General features: G+C 41.3%; 1 protein-coding gene across 2 annotated transcripts in view; it reads right to left on the reverse strand.

The window, feature by feature from the left end:
- Positions 1–679: 679 nt before the first annotated feature.
- The window catches only part of DOCK1 (dedicator of cytokinesis 1), a 277,725-nt gene continuing 262,852 nt past the window's right edge, over positions 680–15,552 (reverse strand). For both annotated transcript variants that reach the window (XM_039378955.1, XM_027737067.2), the window contains exons 50-52: positions 14,746–14,899; positions 10,337–10,482; positions 680–2,074 (exon numbers count right to left, since the gene is read on the reverse strand). In XM_039378955.1, coding sequence (XP_039234889.1) covers positions 1,979–2,074; positions 10,337–10,482; positions 14,746–14,899 — 396 coding nt within the window. In that variant the 3' untranslated portion in view covers positions 680–1,978. The remainder of the gene's footprint in view (positions 2,075–10,336; positions 10,483–14,745; positions 14,900–15,552) is intronic.

Below are 15,552 nucleotides of genomic sequence, written 5' to 3' on the forward strand. Positions count from 1 at the left end.
GAAATTAAAAATACATAAGGCATTCTTTGCAGGCACATTAATCCATTATTACATGAAAAGCAGGCACCATAAAAATGAAAACATTCTAAAAACCATCATATATACAAACACTGTACAGAATGATGGCACAAGGACAAAGTGATTCCATTCAGTTCATCCTAATCCAACATGAAATATTACACATTAAAGAAAGGAAAAAGCTCTTCCCATTCCTGTACTCAGCTTTTGGGTTCAGAATGACCAGGAGTCTCCCACCTGCCTACTCGTTCCTTTCCCACACGCCCGTGCCCGTCGGCAGCTCCGAGGCTTCCTTGATGTGCCCTGTGATGGACACTCAGAAGATCCAACTGAACGAAAATGGCAATGGCTGAGCAACAATGACTAATTTTATAAAGCCCATTAATCATGGAATCACAGAATACACTGAGTTGGAAGGGATCCACTAGGAATCCAGCTCCTGGCCCTGCCCAGGACACCCCAACAATCCCACCCTGTCCCTGAGAGCATTGTCCAAATGCTCCTTGGGCTCTGCCAGCCTTGGTGCTGTGCCCACTGCCCTGGGGAGCCTGTTCAGTGCCCAACCACCCTCTGGGGGAAGAACCTTTTCCTGAGATCCAACCTAATCCTCCTCTGACAGAGTTCCAGCCATTCCCTGGTGTCCTGTCAGTGGTCACAAGAGTGAAGAGATCAGTGCCTGCCTCCCCACTGTCCCAGTGAGGTCTCCCCTCAGTCTCCTCCAGCTGAACAGATCAAGTGCTTCAAACCACTACATGCCCTCAGTCACCCCTTGTATGGCTTCCCCTAAGGCCCTTCCCCGTCATCATGACCTCCTGTCAGGCAAAGAAAGTGTTAAACACCTCTGCCTTGTCTGTGTCCCTGTTTGGGAGGTGACCATCCCCCTCCTGGAATGGGCCAATGATATTTCTATACTGCCAATTGCCATGAATGTATTAAAAAACCCCTTTTTATTGTTCCCCCCATTTCTGGCAGCTCCAACTCCAACTGAGCTTTGGCCATTTTCTCCCTGCAGTGACAAGCAGCATCTCTGTGTTCTTCCCATGTCACCTGACCTTGCTTCCACTGGGCACACACCTTCCTTTTCCACTTTATAGCCAAGAGAAGATCCCTGCTCAGCCAAGCCGGCCTTCAGCTTCACCTGTTTGACTTCCAATATTTGGGAACTGCTGCCCCTGTGCCCTCAGGAGGTGACGTTTGAAAAGTGAGCAGCACTGATGGACCCCAGCACCTGCAAAAGCGTTTTTCCAGAGGACTTTACTCCCTCATTCCCTGAGCACCTGAAGTCTGCTCTCCTCATGTCCAGGGCTGAGGTTTTGCTGCCACTTTTCCCCCTGTCACCAGAGATTTTACACTTGATCCCTGTGGCCAGGGCGGTCAAATCGGATTATTTGTAACACAGACCAATTAAAGAGAAGGCACATTTCACAAATAAATTGTATCTGATTTTTAGCCCTGTTATCTGGGGAAATCCTACAGAAGCTTCACCTCCCTGCGAAGCTCCTCCAATGTGCACTGAATTCCATGTGAATATTGTCATCAATTCCTATATACACCAAGATTAGGTACAAAAACTCAGCTCAGTTTAAACTCCACAGCTACCTGAACACTTTAGATACAAAATATTCAGCTCTCATTTGAATCTCCACAGCCAGCTCTGTGCCTGGCATTACTCAGAAGCAGGGAGAAGGTTTAGGAAGAGGGTACTGTCAGTTGATGGACAATTCCAGGTCTCAAGTAGAAATCCAGATTTCTTTCAAGTTATGGGAGGGAATAACCCCCAGAAGGGGGGGGATGTAGTGTTGGTTCCATGGCTAGAAATGGATTTCTTATGGAGTTAGAGTCATTGCACTAAATGTTAGATACTGCACACCTGAATGAGGTAAACATTATATACCATAAAATACTTAGGGAAATGAATTGTTACAGCTTTATCTTTGGAAAAAAGAACCTGCTTCCTTCTTCATTGGACAATCCCAGAGTCAACTGACGTTTGCTTCCGAGTTGTCTTTGGAGGTGGAGGCGGGGGAGTCTTGCTGGGGAGAGGAGGAGGCAGGTGCTGGAAGAAACCAAATTGGATGGATCATGTTAGCAAAGGATGGAGTTTGGAAACATTTTCTGTTTCATATATAACTGTGGAAGAAAACAGGTGAGTCTGCAGCCTCTGACTCACAAAAACCTCTCCGTGGAACTTGCTGTTGTGGATTCCCAACGCCCTCAGCCATTAGTTTTAAATATAACTTTTATTTTTGACAACGAAAAAAAATCTCTCAAGGGTTCAGGATTAATTAGCTCAATATTTCAGGAAAAATCTTTCAAAAGCACTAGAGAAGTTTATAATTCCCCACTTTATATCATGATAGGATATTGATTCCTTGGTGTGTATCGATTGCCTCAGCCCCCAGGCACTCAGAGCTTAAAAACTAAGCTGAAGCAACAGTTTCATTGCTTTTCTGTTATGTTTTGGATTTTGCACAGTAAGAACAGAAATCATTTAAAAAAAAACAGAAAAGGGAAACAATTTAAAACCATTTAAAGAGATAAGTAAGTTGCAATTTACCATCACACACAGGGTTATAATTAAAATATTCAAAATAGAAATGCAGACTGTTCACATACATATATTTTAAATCGCTTCATGTATCATACAACAGAAGAGCACTCCCAGTTAGAATCATCAGCTAATTGGACAAATTAAAAAAGTCATTATGGAAATTAAGATTTTTTTTATAATGTTAAATCATACATACGATAAAACCTGTTTCAGAAGGAGCTGGAGAACACTGCAATTTGCTCCCAGGCTTTGCAGGCAGGTTTTTACAGATTTTGGCTGTGCAGGCAGTGCAGATTTCCTCTCACTGCACTCAGGCTGTGCTGCAGCATCACAGCTCAGAAATGCTGCTTTGGGGTTGTTTTTCCCTAAGATTCTCCTTCTCCTCAGCCATTGCCTTTTGTTTTCCTCCAAACCTAATGATGCTTTTCCATTCCCACTTGTTTGTGTTTTGTCCTGCCTCACCCACCCAGCACTAACTGCTGGCTCCACACATTCTCACAGCCCAACAAGCACCAACTCTGCCAAAATTCTTTGGTCACTGCTACAAGAACAGTCCAAACACCTGCAGTACTCCACTGCAGGCACTGCTTGGACAAAAAAACTCATGATTTCTCAATATCAGGAAGATACTGGTATACAAACAACTGATAAACCACGTGGAAGAGCGTAAGAAACAAGACTGTTCCTTTTAAAAGCTGTCCAAAGATGCTGTCCCAAAAGGATGAGCAGTTCAGGGTGATGCCAGGACATCTCAGCCTCTCCTCCTAATGCTCCTGCAACCTTGTGACTGGGAGTTTTCCTGGGAGTTTTCAGAGATGTGTAAGAGTAGGAGGAAAAGCATCTCTAAGGTAACTAAACACCCTCTTTCAAGCAGGTTTTAGACAACATGAAGTTACAAATCCAGATAGTTTTACTAAGCACAGACTAAAGAGAAAGGTAAGGCTGCAAACTGGCTGAGTCAGGAAGGCTGGGTTTTTGCTGGAACACTTTTCCTGTATCCTACCTGGACAGAACTACTTTCCCATCTGTTTTACAAGTTTTCTCACTCCTCCTCTATGGCAAATGAAGAGTGATGCCAAACTACCCAGGTAAGCCAAGCCCTGAGCCCGTCTCTCCATTCTGCTCCATCCACTCTCAGTTTCCCAGCCTCTCCAGCAGCACCACTGCCTGGATGTGCCTGCTCTCACCTCCCTCCTTGGCTCCAAAATGCTTCCTGACCTGGCAGCTTGGAAATAATTGGGTTTAATCTGCTGCTGAATGAGAAACTCTGCACCAAGAGCAAGGCACGGGAGCCGGGATGCCTTGTCTGGAATGACTTGTTCCCCTGCCTGCCTGGGGAGGAGGCACCAACACCTGGCACCTGGGGACATGGGTTAGTGCTGGCCTTGGGAGCGATGGGGGAATGGCTGGGCTTGATGATCTCAGAGGTCTTTTCCAACCTAAATGACTCTATGATTTTCCAGAGCAGGCTCCAAAGAGGGCACTACTTATTCCTGACTTCCAGTGGGACACGATGACTTCTGAGTTGGAAAACCAGGTGGACAGATAAATATGAAAAGCAGATAATGTAAGAATTTAATTTTACTAAACGCAAAACTGAAGACTTGTTTGGCTTTTAGTTAAAATGCCACTGCTGATCTGCCTCTGAAATGTTACAGTCAGAACCATTAAATGTTCCCTCTACCTGAGCAAATACTTGGCATGTAAACTCCTGAATCCCTACTGAGGCATCTGAATAAGAGTTGGACTGTCAATTGTGATCTGAAGGTTTCAAAATCTTTGAGAACTTGCTTAATTACAGTCCTGTATCCAGGCAAGGGCTCTGGGCAAACTTTGGGAATCGCTGGTGGTCTGCAGAACATCAGTGTACAACGTGCAACAGCTCCTCATGAAGATGACATTCATTCCACAGCTCAGTAAACCAGGTATCCCTCTGAAATACATTCCAAAATATAAAACTTTCCTCTGCTCTGCTCTCACATGAGCTCTTTAACTTCATATTTATCACCAGAAAAAAAGCCCTAACTCTGCTGATAGCATCATTTGTGAAAATCCATTTTGAATTTAAATAACACTACGTTGGCAATAATTCTCAATTCAATTAGATCAAAGGCATTTCTCAACCAAATGAGCCCTTCATATTGATCAGAGAACAATCAAATCAGCCCTGAAAACCTGCTTCTGAAGAAGAGATACAATGAGAATAAGCTAAATATATATGCTATAAATAACAAGCTCAAAACCTACCAGAGCTCAGATTCTGCAAGCAAATTAGGCAGAAAGAAATAACAGAGATAGGTAGATAATTATTATAATTGAATTTACAATTTCCATTAGAAAGTCGGATAAATTTAGCACATGTTCATTTATATAATAAGCTACCAATGAATATATTAAGTAGGATGTGTGAGGCTGGTTGGGGTGACATTATTGAGGAATTAGCACCACAAAACATGCCACTATGGAACTCCAAATCCAGCCAGTGCTCCCAGAGCTGATACATCCTCCCTTTTATTCCAGGACAGGATGAAATTCCAGCATACTTCCTCTCTCCCTTTAATACCACACTCAGAAAATCATTACCAGGTTTATAAAGTTCATTTTTGCTGCGCTTCCCCTTAGAAACTTTGAAATAAAAATAGAGTTTACCTTGATTTTACATTTAATTAAGAGCTGCTTTGCCAAGTTCGTGTTTATATCTCAGTGGTTAATTGTGAATCTCAAAGCATCTTTTTCCTTTCTGACAAATTGACAGAGGCTGGTTCACATCCCAACCTATTTTGGGCAGAATCCTTGACTCGCGGGGACCTCAGGGGAAGCAGAAACCTTATGTAAAAGGCACATCTGCAACACAGAAACAATCTGTTCCTTCTGCTTCAGACATGAAATTGCTCCCATTTGTTTGCTTTTTTCTTTTTTTTTCTCCCTCAGACAGAAAAGAATCAGGCCCAAAAACATTTGTCTCTGTTCTCTCCCAGATATGAACTGCACTGCAACTGGGCACGTTCAGGATGTAGTAAAAATCAATTACAGAAGATGAGAAAATGCATTTTTTTTCTCCTCTGAAGAAGCAAAATTGTTTTTCATTCAGGAAACACAAAAAAATCAAACAAATTTGATTCCTAAAACTGGTCCTTGTGGCACTGCACGAAATTTCTTCCTGTGCAACTATTTTTCTTTGAAATTCCATGGTCATCAATATAACAAGCTCTGGAGATCCAATGAGAAGCACTCTAAATTGGAAGGATTAATGGATCTAATTAGGTCAGAAGCAGGAGAAATGGGATGTAAATAAACTATCAGCTACCCAGGACTGTAAATGCTTTCAGATCCTGAGTTGCTCCTTCAGCACAGAGCTGAGCAGCCTGACAAGCAGCAATGAAAAATAATATCTGCAATGAAAAATAACATTATAGTGTGAGGTCCTGGCAGAATAACACTCCTATTGTGAAAGGGCAATAATGCACCAGCAGAGAGAGCAGCCCAACTCCACTAATGTGAACCAAATTACAGACAGTTTAAGCTAATTGGCTGTTTGACCCAGGGAGCAAAGTTATGTGGAAAAGCTGGCAGGTAACTGGTGTAAAAGGACTGTTTGAAGCCTGTTGTTGTACATCATCTATTAGAGTCTCATGTCACTGTGTCACAGCCCTTCCTGGAGTGTGCTTAGGTAAAAAAAAGGAATTTTAAGGATCCTTCCGTGGAGATGCACTTGGTGTTCTTCCACCTGCTGTGTGCCACCCTGGGCAATGTGAATGATCCCCCAAAATGGGCAACATGGAATTGCTTCGAGTCGGTGTCTCAGATCAGATCACAGCAGCCCCTCTGCTCTGGAGCCAGGCTGGGAGAGCTGGGGGGGTTCACCTGGAGAAGAGAAGGCTCCAGGGAGACCTGAGAGCCCCTTCCAGTGCCTAAAGGGGCTCCAAGAGAGCTGGAGAGGGACTTGGGACAAGGGCCTGGAGGGACAGTGCCCGACCACCCTCTGGGGGAAGAACTTGTTCCCAATATCCAACCTACACCTCCCCTGACTCAGCTCCAGCTGCTCCTTTGGGTCCTGTCACTGGTCACAGAGAGCAGAGATGCTGCTGCCTCTCCACTGGAGGCTGCTATTGCAAATCCTGACACAGTGCTCCCTAATTACCTGCTGCCTCCATCGTTTCAGCTGGTTTCCAGCTTTTTTGTCTCTGTCATGAGGACGACACCTTGCTGGAGCCTTCAAGGTCACTTTTTGCTCACAGCAGCTGATACAGGAGATAATTTTCAGCTCTGCAGCACATGCACTGCAACACAGGGAAAATCCCCCTGGATTCTTCCTTCTGTGTATTATATTAGGATATATTATTCCATTATATCTGAATAACCAGCCTGAATAACCCTCATACAACAGCATCCCAGAGAGTCAAACCAGGCACTGCATGAGACCGTTCTGCTCCTCGTCCCACGCGCCGCTCCGGCCGTTCCTCCTTTCCAAGTTCTGCCTGGATTGATGGAGGTGTTCTCATCCCAACCATTACCTGATCCTTAGTAAGTGTTATAGCCAATATCATAAACCCAAGTGCTCCTTTGTCTATTTTCTCTGAGCTCCCCTCCGGCCGTGAATACAAAGCAAGCAGTTGATTTGTATGCAAGGGTGAGGAGGAACCCATAAAGCAGGATAAGTGCCTTAAGGAATCCCCTGATGTAATAATAATCCTTGCAGGAGTCATAGGCTTCTTTTTTTTATATTCTCATATATTATTAAGAACATTTTTAGCAGAACAAATCACACGGTGGAAGAAAATATATTTGTAAGGGTCTCACAGTTAACGGTGAGTAAAGGGACAATCAGGAAATTATAAGGAGATGATCATTTGGAAAAAAGACTTAAGGTACACCAAGGTAACAGTGGACTCCAAATAATCTAAGATTGCTGCCTCAGACACTAAATGACATTATTGCCTGCAGTTTGACTTGAAGCATCTGCTGCATTTCTGGCTGCCTGCTTTCAGTTCACTACAGCACTTGGCTTTCATAACCCACTGCAAGACAACCAGAGTGAAAAATCTAATAATTCCTCACACAAGGAGATATTTCCAGTTTAAAAGCTACCAAGATAATCTTATCTCTAATATGTTTTACTGATTTTTCTTCACTGATACAAAGCTGGTGTAACTTAAAGGATGATCAGTTTACTAGGCAGAGAATGATCAAGTTATGAATTATGGAGCTATTTGACCCATGAAACATAAGGCATTAAAACCGTGGAGTGGGATTTAATCACAGCAGCAATAAGAATTTACTCATCTGATCTTTCATGTCCAGCACTACTCATTTTCTTTATGTTCTTTAACAGCTTCCTTCCTACAAGGTTGATGAAATAAAGGCACAGAGTGATTGTTATAAGATTAGAAACCTTTTCTGAAATGAATTCTAAAACTAATACATGTGGTTTTGCGACAAATCTGCTTTAGGTCCTTCTTCCAGACTTTGAAACTAAATTCCTTCATCTTGGAAAGTTTATAAAAATACAGATGCTGAAGAAAATTTCAGACAGTTAGATAAGAAGATGTAAATTTTGGACAGTTAGCCAAGGAGATGTAGCCTATATTTGATTGCATTTCTTAGCTGTGCTTAAATTCTAAGGCCCTTCAACACTGCATGTTAAAAAACAGGGTCTGTGTCTACAAAGACAAGATACATTAAAAAAAATGACAGGAGTCTGAAAAAATTAAGGCTGTAAAGAGCAAAAATATTAAGACCTGACTAAAACTTTGCAAAAAAAAAAAAACAACAAGGGAGCATATTGGCACTATTTTTATGAACTTCCATTTAATGATGCGGAAACTCTGCTCATGGCAGGTCCAGGAGCTGCCCAAGGTCACATCTTCCACGAGTCTGAGGCTGGGACTTGAGTTGTCTCCAACCATCACAGCAAAATGGCATTTGGAAGTTGTACAATAACTACCCAACATCTCTCCATGGAGTGGAAACCCCTTCAAACAGCCTCAGAGGGAAGGGAAAGAAACCCTGACGACTGGGATTTTATTTCTCACCATTGCTTAATGTTCTTTAGCTAAAATTTGAACTTACATAAGCAATCCTGAGCTACCACCACGACCTAAACATTATACTATATAATAGAAAATGAATTTACTACTCTGGAGCTCATGCAGGAAGGAGTTGAAGAAATTTGAATCCTAATTTGAATTTCTCAGCTTTCTTCCTGAAGATGCATTCCTCAGACAACCCTCCTGGCAGCCCTGCTGTACATGCTGTAATTTTCCACTTAGAGGTCTGAATTCAGGACAAACGAGAGCTGGTCCCTGAGAGAGACACCAGGGAAATGGGTTAAAAGTTTAGTCTACTTTGATGGAAACGAGAGGAAAAGTGAAAATATTTACTAAAACCACCCAGCCATGGGGAACAACTATGGAAGAGAGGATGGGAATAGAGAATTTTTCAGTAAATGCACATAAAGAGTAAAACATGGTGTTTTGAATAACACTACTGACATTCCTGAAGGTACTTCTACATCTGCTTTTTCCTATTTAGCCTATACATACTGAATTCCTGCTACAATAGGAATTACTTATACTATTAGAAATAGTTATAATTTCAACCATGGAAAAAGCTGGACTTGTGTACTGTTGTGCACTGGGATAGTCTGTGTTAAACACAATTATTCCCAGAGTTAAACCAAATTCCTGCCTGACACTCTCTGCTGAGACCAGAAATGCTTTCTCTAGTCATGAAAAGCAAATTACTGAACAGAATCTCATTGCAATGACGAACTTCAGAGAACTCTTGGAAGACACCTCTGCAAACAAAGAAGGATCAGTTTCCACAAAATAACAACTTGGTCAAAGTTAGAGATTTCCAAGTCAAAGGATAGAAAACCCTCTGGTTTGGGTTTGTGTGAGAAGGTTGTGGTAGTTTCTGTGAGAGGATGCCAGCAGTTTCCCCATGTTCAATGGTAGGACTTGTGACCTTTTGGGGTCTCATTGCCCTGCTCTGATTTGATTGGCAATAAATTAAATTAATTTCCCCCAGATGAGCCTGTTTTGCCCATGATGGTAATTGGTGAGTGATCTCTCCCTGCCCTTGTCTCAATCCATGAGCCTTACATTATATTTTTTCTCCCCCGTCCAGCTGAGGAGAGGAGTGATGGAGCATTTTTGGTGGGTACCAGCCAGGGTCAACCCACCACACCTCTTTAAACCTGTTTTCTCTCTTCATAAAGAAAATAAATGGCCCTTTTCAAAAGTGCTGCTTTAAAGAAAAAGACCAAATTATTTTTAAAAGCTTCAAGGCTACAGGAAACAAAGTTGAAAAAGTGTATTTTCTTCAGAAAGCTCAAAAGGCTGTTGATGATGAGGAGTTTCTGAGCTCCTTCCCTCAAAGGGGAGGTGTGTGTTTGCCTCAGGGAAACAAGCAGCGATTGAACATCGACAGAACGGAGCTCCAGAAAGGAGAGATGGCAGGAACATGTTTTATTTCCTTTCCTGAGACAGCACTGAAAGGCTATTGAATCTAATTTGCTGCAGAGAATGTATCCTGTTGGTTAAAGCTCCCTTACCAACACACCTAAAAGCATTTGGCTTAGATTTCACCAGAATGAACCCAATCTCCCCCTCAGGTCGATGCTGCTCCCTCACACTCCAGACACTGCAACTGCAGAACTCTCTGGATGTGCTGACACATCCAGGAGCAGGATCCTGTCTCACCTGGGATTGCTCAAGGGACAAAGGAAAGAAAATTGCAGGAAGTGATGATTCCCTGAGGACTCACCCGCTGGTGGGCAGGGGGGGAGGTCGTCGGGCTGATCAAGTCCTGGCTTTCCATGAGGTTCCCATAGTCGGCTGTGCTTCCTTTGAGGGGCAGAGGGGGAGGAACGTCGGGGATGTCGGAGCTGGACATTCCATTCAGTTCCAGATCTGTAAAATCCAACACTGAGTTAACTCCTTCAGCAACTGAATCCTAGAAACAGAGTGGTTTGGGTTGGGAGGGACCTTAAAGCTCATCCCGTTCTACCCCCTGCCATGGGCAGGGACACCTTCCACTAGCCCAGGTTGCTCCAAGCCCTGTCCAACCTGGCCTTGGACACTTCCAGGGATCCAGGGGCAGCCACAGCTTCTCTGGGCAACCGGGGCCAGGGCCTCACCACCCTCACAGGGAACAATTTCTTCCCAATCTGAATCTCCTCTCCTTCAGCTTAAGGCCAATCTAACCCAAAACTCCAGCCTGAGCCAGTCCTTAGGGTGCTGATACTGTGATAACGCTGCACATGCATCTCTCTGCCTGCTCTCCACAGCTTCTATAATTAACCACAGCTCATCTAATGAGGAATTCTATAGGAAAGTAGAACAAATGAACCAGCCCCATGGCAGTGGGAAGCTGCCCTGTGGAGTCATATTGGGCTCATTTTAAAATGCCCTCAAAATACTTGAACAACCCCCTATTTTTACCAGAAAACAATTTTTACTTCAGATTTCATAGCAAAATATTAATAGCTTAGCAAATACAATTTTCTCAGCTGTAAGCTCTGCATTTTCACCTTGTACATTAAAAGTTTTGAGAAGTGCACTAAGCAAATATATCAAGCTAGGCTTTATTGACCTTCCTTCAGTAAAATAAAAGCTTCTTGTTAATAAAATGCACAAATGAAAGCCCAGAATTAACTATGTCTCTCTCAAAAACTTTCAGACTCCAGGTAACTATAATAAATGAGCAGCCATTAGTCGCTGAGTAAATAAAATCACGCACGAGAAAGTACCAAACATTTATTATTCCTGTTTGCAGAGGAGAAAGTTCCCTTTTCTTAGCAGATAAATCCTCCCAGGTACATGCTGGAAATAGCCTGAGGGACAATAAAGTTTATTGAGGCCTGAATGATACATAGGTTTTTGGGCAGAAATCCACCCACAGTGTATTTCAGGGCAATTCAGTCATTTTCATACCCACTGTGATCTCTACAAGATAAGAAATTGAAATTATTTTCTATAAATCAGGGAATTTTACTGAGGAAAAGAAGAAAGTTTTTCTTTATTTTACTGGGGTGATTTCTGAAGTAAGTGGAGGCCTTGCTTATGCAAATATTTTTATTGCAAAATTCACATCAATACCTTATTAAAAGTGTGATTTTTTTGTTCTCTAAAATGTCCTCTCACTGACACCATTTAACTCTAAGGTGGCTGTATTGATTTGGCACTGAAAACTCTAATTTTACTCTTCATACTTTTGAACTTTCCACTATACTGAAAGAAGATTATTTTCCTTCAAACTTTCAGTGGCTTCTCCTCCATTAGGCGGAAAAATGTTATTTGTCCTCCAGGACCTGAATTTCTCATATTTTTTTCTACTGCTCCTGGTTTTCATCCTTTCTTTTCCACACACAGAGGATTTCCCCATTCCCCAAATATTTCTAGTACTTTCCTTTAAGGATCTCCATGAAAATCTACTTCTAAGCTCATGTCATTAAACATATACCTGGAAAACAACCCCATGCATTTGCAACTAAATATTGATGCTGTAAACGAACTTCCCTTTTTATTCTGTTGGATTTTCTTGTCATTCTGCACATCTAAAGACCACAATTTGAGACCATTAATGTCACAAAACAACTCCTTGACACACATCCTGGATATCTCACCCCCAACTACACATATACCTATTTACATATCTTATCTAGATCTATATATGCATTTTTTCAGTTGGTGTTTTCACGCACTTTAGGAAAATCCTGGGAAATGTTTGGGAAATGGTATTTTCTTTAGAGTGTTTAGCTGTAACTTTAGCAGAACTTGAATCCTGCTTTGGAAAGAGAAACCTTCTTTCCATATTTACTATAAACAAGCCATGTTTTTAGGTCTCACTGTAGCCAGTCCTTGGGTGGAAACTGAAAGTGAGTAAAATAATACACTATTACCCAAAAATAAAGTGAATTTCAGTGCCCTGAACACTTCAGTTTTGCATCTTACACGATATTTTTTCAATTAACATGATATAACAACTTCTTACATGATGTAACTTCCAGCTTCATCTAAGTCATTATATGTGGACTAAGAGGTCTACAAGAGGATGGGAACACCAATTTTGTTAGGAGTTACCCAAATCCTTTGTTTCTTTTAATAAATCTTTGGCAGAACCGTGGGAAGGCAGGTGAGGAATGTTTTGACTTGAGCTGTAGAGGAAACAAGCTGTGGAGTCAACTCTACTTGAACAACCTGGATGGACCCCAGCTGTCCATTCTGCTTCTCTGCCCACATTCTGCTTCTCTGCTTCTTTCCCCACATTCCCAGCTCCTGGTCCAGCTCTGATTTTCTGCAGCCCCTGCTGTGTTCCTCCACCTTCCCAACCTCATTCTGTTGCAAGACAGCAATAAATCCCTGCAAATGTGGACAGAGCATTTCCATCCACATGAACAGTTTGTAATATACGCTGACAATATTTGCATTTAGCCTGGAAAACTACTTAGACAACGACAATATTCTATATTGAAAAACAATTATTTGCTCTGACTAACTGATCTCTCCAATAATTTAATGCAATACAGGAGACTTCTCCCCTTCTGCTGAAACAGGTACTGAACACAAACTTCTGGAATTTTCAGTTGTGTTCCCTGAAGATCCATTTCTACAGGTCTATTAATTTTCTCCTGCTTAATCCATCTGAACTGAACAGAGTTACTACATAAATAATTACTCAACATTTTTGGTTTGCTGTCGTTATTGAAGGTGTTTCATCAGAGGAGTGTGCTCTGACTATTCATTCCCTGTTGGACATGTGCCACGGGGAAGATCTCGGAGCTGGCAAGAGATCAATTAGGGGACTTTTTTTTTTATCATCTTAACCTAATGATCACATTTTATACTCCACTCTCCTAAACTGCCAACTAACAAGCAGCCAGGATTGCTTAGCAACCCATTAACTGCTTTTAGCCCATTTGTGCACTGAAGTAACTTCTTTATCCTCGGAATTCCTAAGAAATTTTATCACTCCAATTCTTCAAATGATTATGGAGCAGCGCCACGGATTTTGCAATAAGCTGATCCTATTTTACACAACACCCATCGATCCCCAGTACATAAATATTGTCAGAAATACAAGATTTCAGATAATTTTTAAGTGTATTAATAAACATATACATATAATCCAATTAAACACTTCTTTTCCAGGAGTATATATCCTCTACTTCTCTGTACTTCCAGTCTTTTTTAATTCCAGTTTATTAGTAGATTTATAAAACTGTAAATAAAAACTATAAAGCTATTAAAAATAAAACATAAAACTATTAAAAATAAAACATAAACCTATTAAAAATAAAACATAAATATAATTATAATTATTATATATTATATATACATTATACAGTTATAAAACTGTAAAGAAAGGAGAGAGTTAGAGTTCAGCATTATCAAAATACTCATTTTGGGGTCTGACTATTTAAAGGAAAAGGTTTCAAGTATCAAAAACAGTGGATAAAAAAACATCAAACAAGATTTTTTTCTTCACTCTCATCATCTGTTCTCCTCTTTACTAACACTGAACTCTTGACTATTGTACCAGGATTTGGGTACATGTATCAAAAAGATCTTTTTTTTCCTTTTTTGTCACGTGCTGGCAACTGAAAACTCTGAATAACAGTTTTTGGAAACCAGTACTGTGAAAGAAATAGGTGTTGGATTGCACCCAGCTTTGCAATTGGGTTTGCTGAAGACTGGAGCAAACAGATGATATTTTACAGAAAAACTGAGTGATAGATGTCAATGTCAAACAAAAAACACATCAAAAAGACTGACCTTTATTTTCCCATCTGGCTTGTACTCACAATGTATCAAAGAAAAGCTCTTTTAAGGTACAATTACCCAAAAAAATAATGACTTTTTGAGTCTTTATGCTCTAAAACACCCTATATAGAAACAAGCAGAACACTGATTTTTGATAGTTACTCTACGTCTAAATAATTGTTAATGATAACTTGAAAACAAACTTGTTCAGTGGAAAAATTTTGCTTGGTTTTGTAAAATATTGAAATAATTTTAGTTGGCAAAGTCAAGGAGCACAAGGTTAAGAGGCGAGTTCTTGTTCCTGTTCTACCCACTCAGCTCAAACCAAGGTGCAATAAAATGCTGAGGAAACACGTCTCTCGACCAGAATTTTTCCAGGAAAAGGAAAGTTAGTTAAAATTAGAGACTTACTGGACTGGATGGTGAAGGAAAGCTTTGTCCTGGGGGTTATGGGGGGCGGGGTCAGCTGGGAGCTGGGAGGTGACGGAGACACGGAGAAACGCCGTTCACTGGACATCACGTTTATGACTTGGCTTTTTGGTCTCTGGGGTCTCAGTGGGCTGATCTGGGTGGGGACAAAACCAGTGAGACAACAAAAAAAAATACAGGTAACTGAGTGGCAAACCCTGGGATTGCTACATTTTCCTCCTGAACACAACCAGGCAATGCTAACACTCCATATTGCTGATTCAGTGCAGTATCTCACAGCTCCAAGTGTTTCCCCTTCTCCCAAGGAATCACAAGTTAACACCCCTCCCCATACCCTGGCATATTTTCCTGAAGCAGTGAGAGGCTCTGCGACTTCCATCTGAATTCCCCAAACACTCACTTAGTAACAGCTACGGAAGTTTACAGCCTTACACGAGATTACCCGTCCCTCAAAATCTTTTCTTTCTTCTCATGTGGCTCTACTTCCTTCTTAAAATTTATCTCTTTAACCATTTGCAGGGTGAAACTCTCTTCTGAGGAAGACATCATCTGTCCAGAAACACTTTCTTGGTAGTGCTTCTATTTAATTCACTGAAATATCCCTTTTTTGCTCTGGACGCTTCATAGTCCATTCAAATTTTCCATCAGAAACCCTGAAATGATACTTGTAATCTGATGAGCAACTAATGCTTTTAGTTTTAAGGTGATTCTTCTTCCTGAGTTTAATCCTGAGCTCTACTGATGTTATGCATTTACCCACCCCCATATTAACAGTAATCACAGTGAAAA

Source organism: Pipra filicauda, unplaced genomic scaffold, assembly GCF_003945595.2.
Source record: "Pipra filicauda isolate LSUMZ 115617 unplaced genomic scaffold, ASM394559v2 scaffold150_size2825430_pilon, whole genome shotgun sequence".
NCBI lineage: Eukaryota > Metazoa > Chordata > Aves > Passeriformes > Pipridae > Pipra > Pipra filicauda.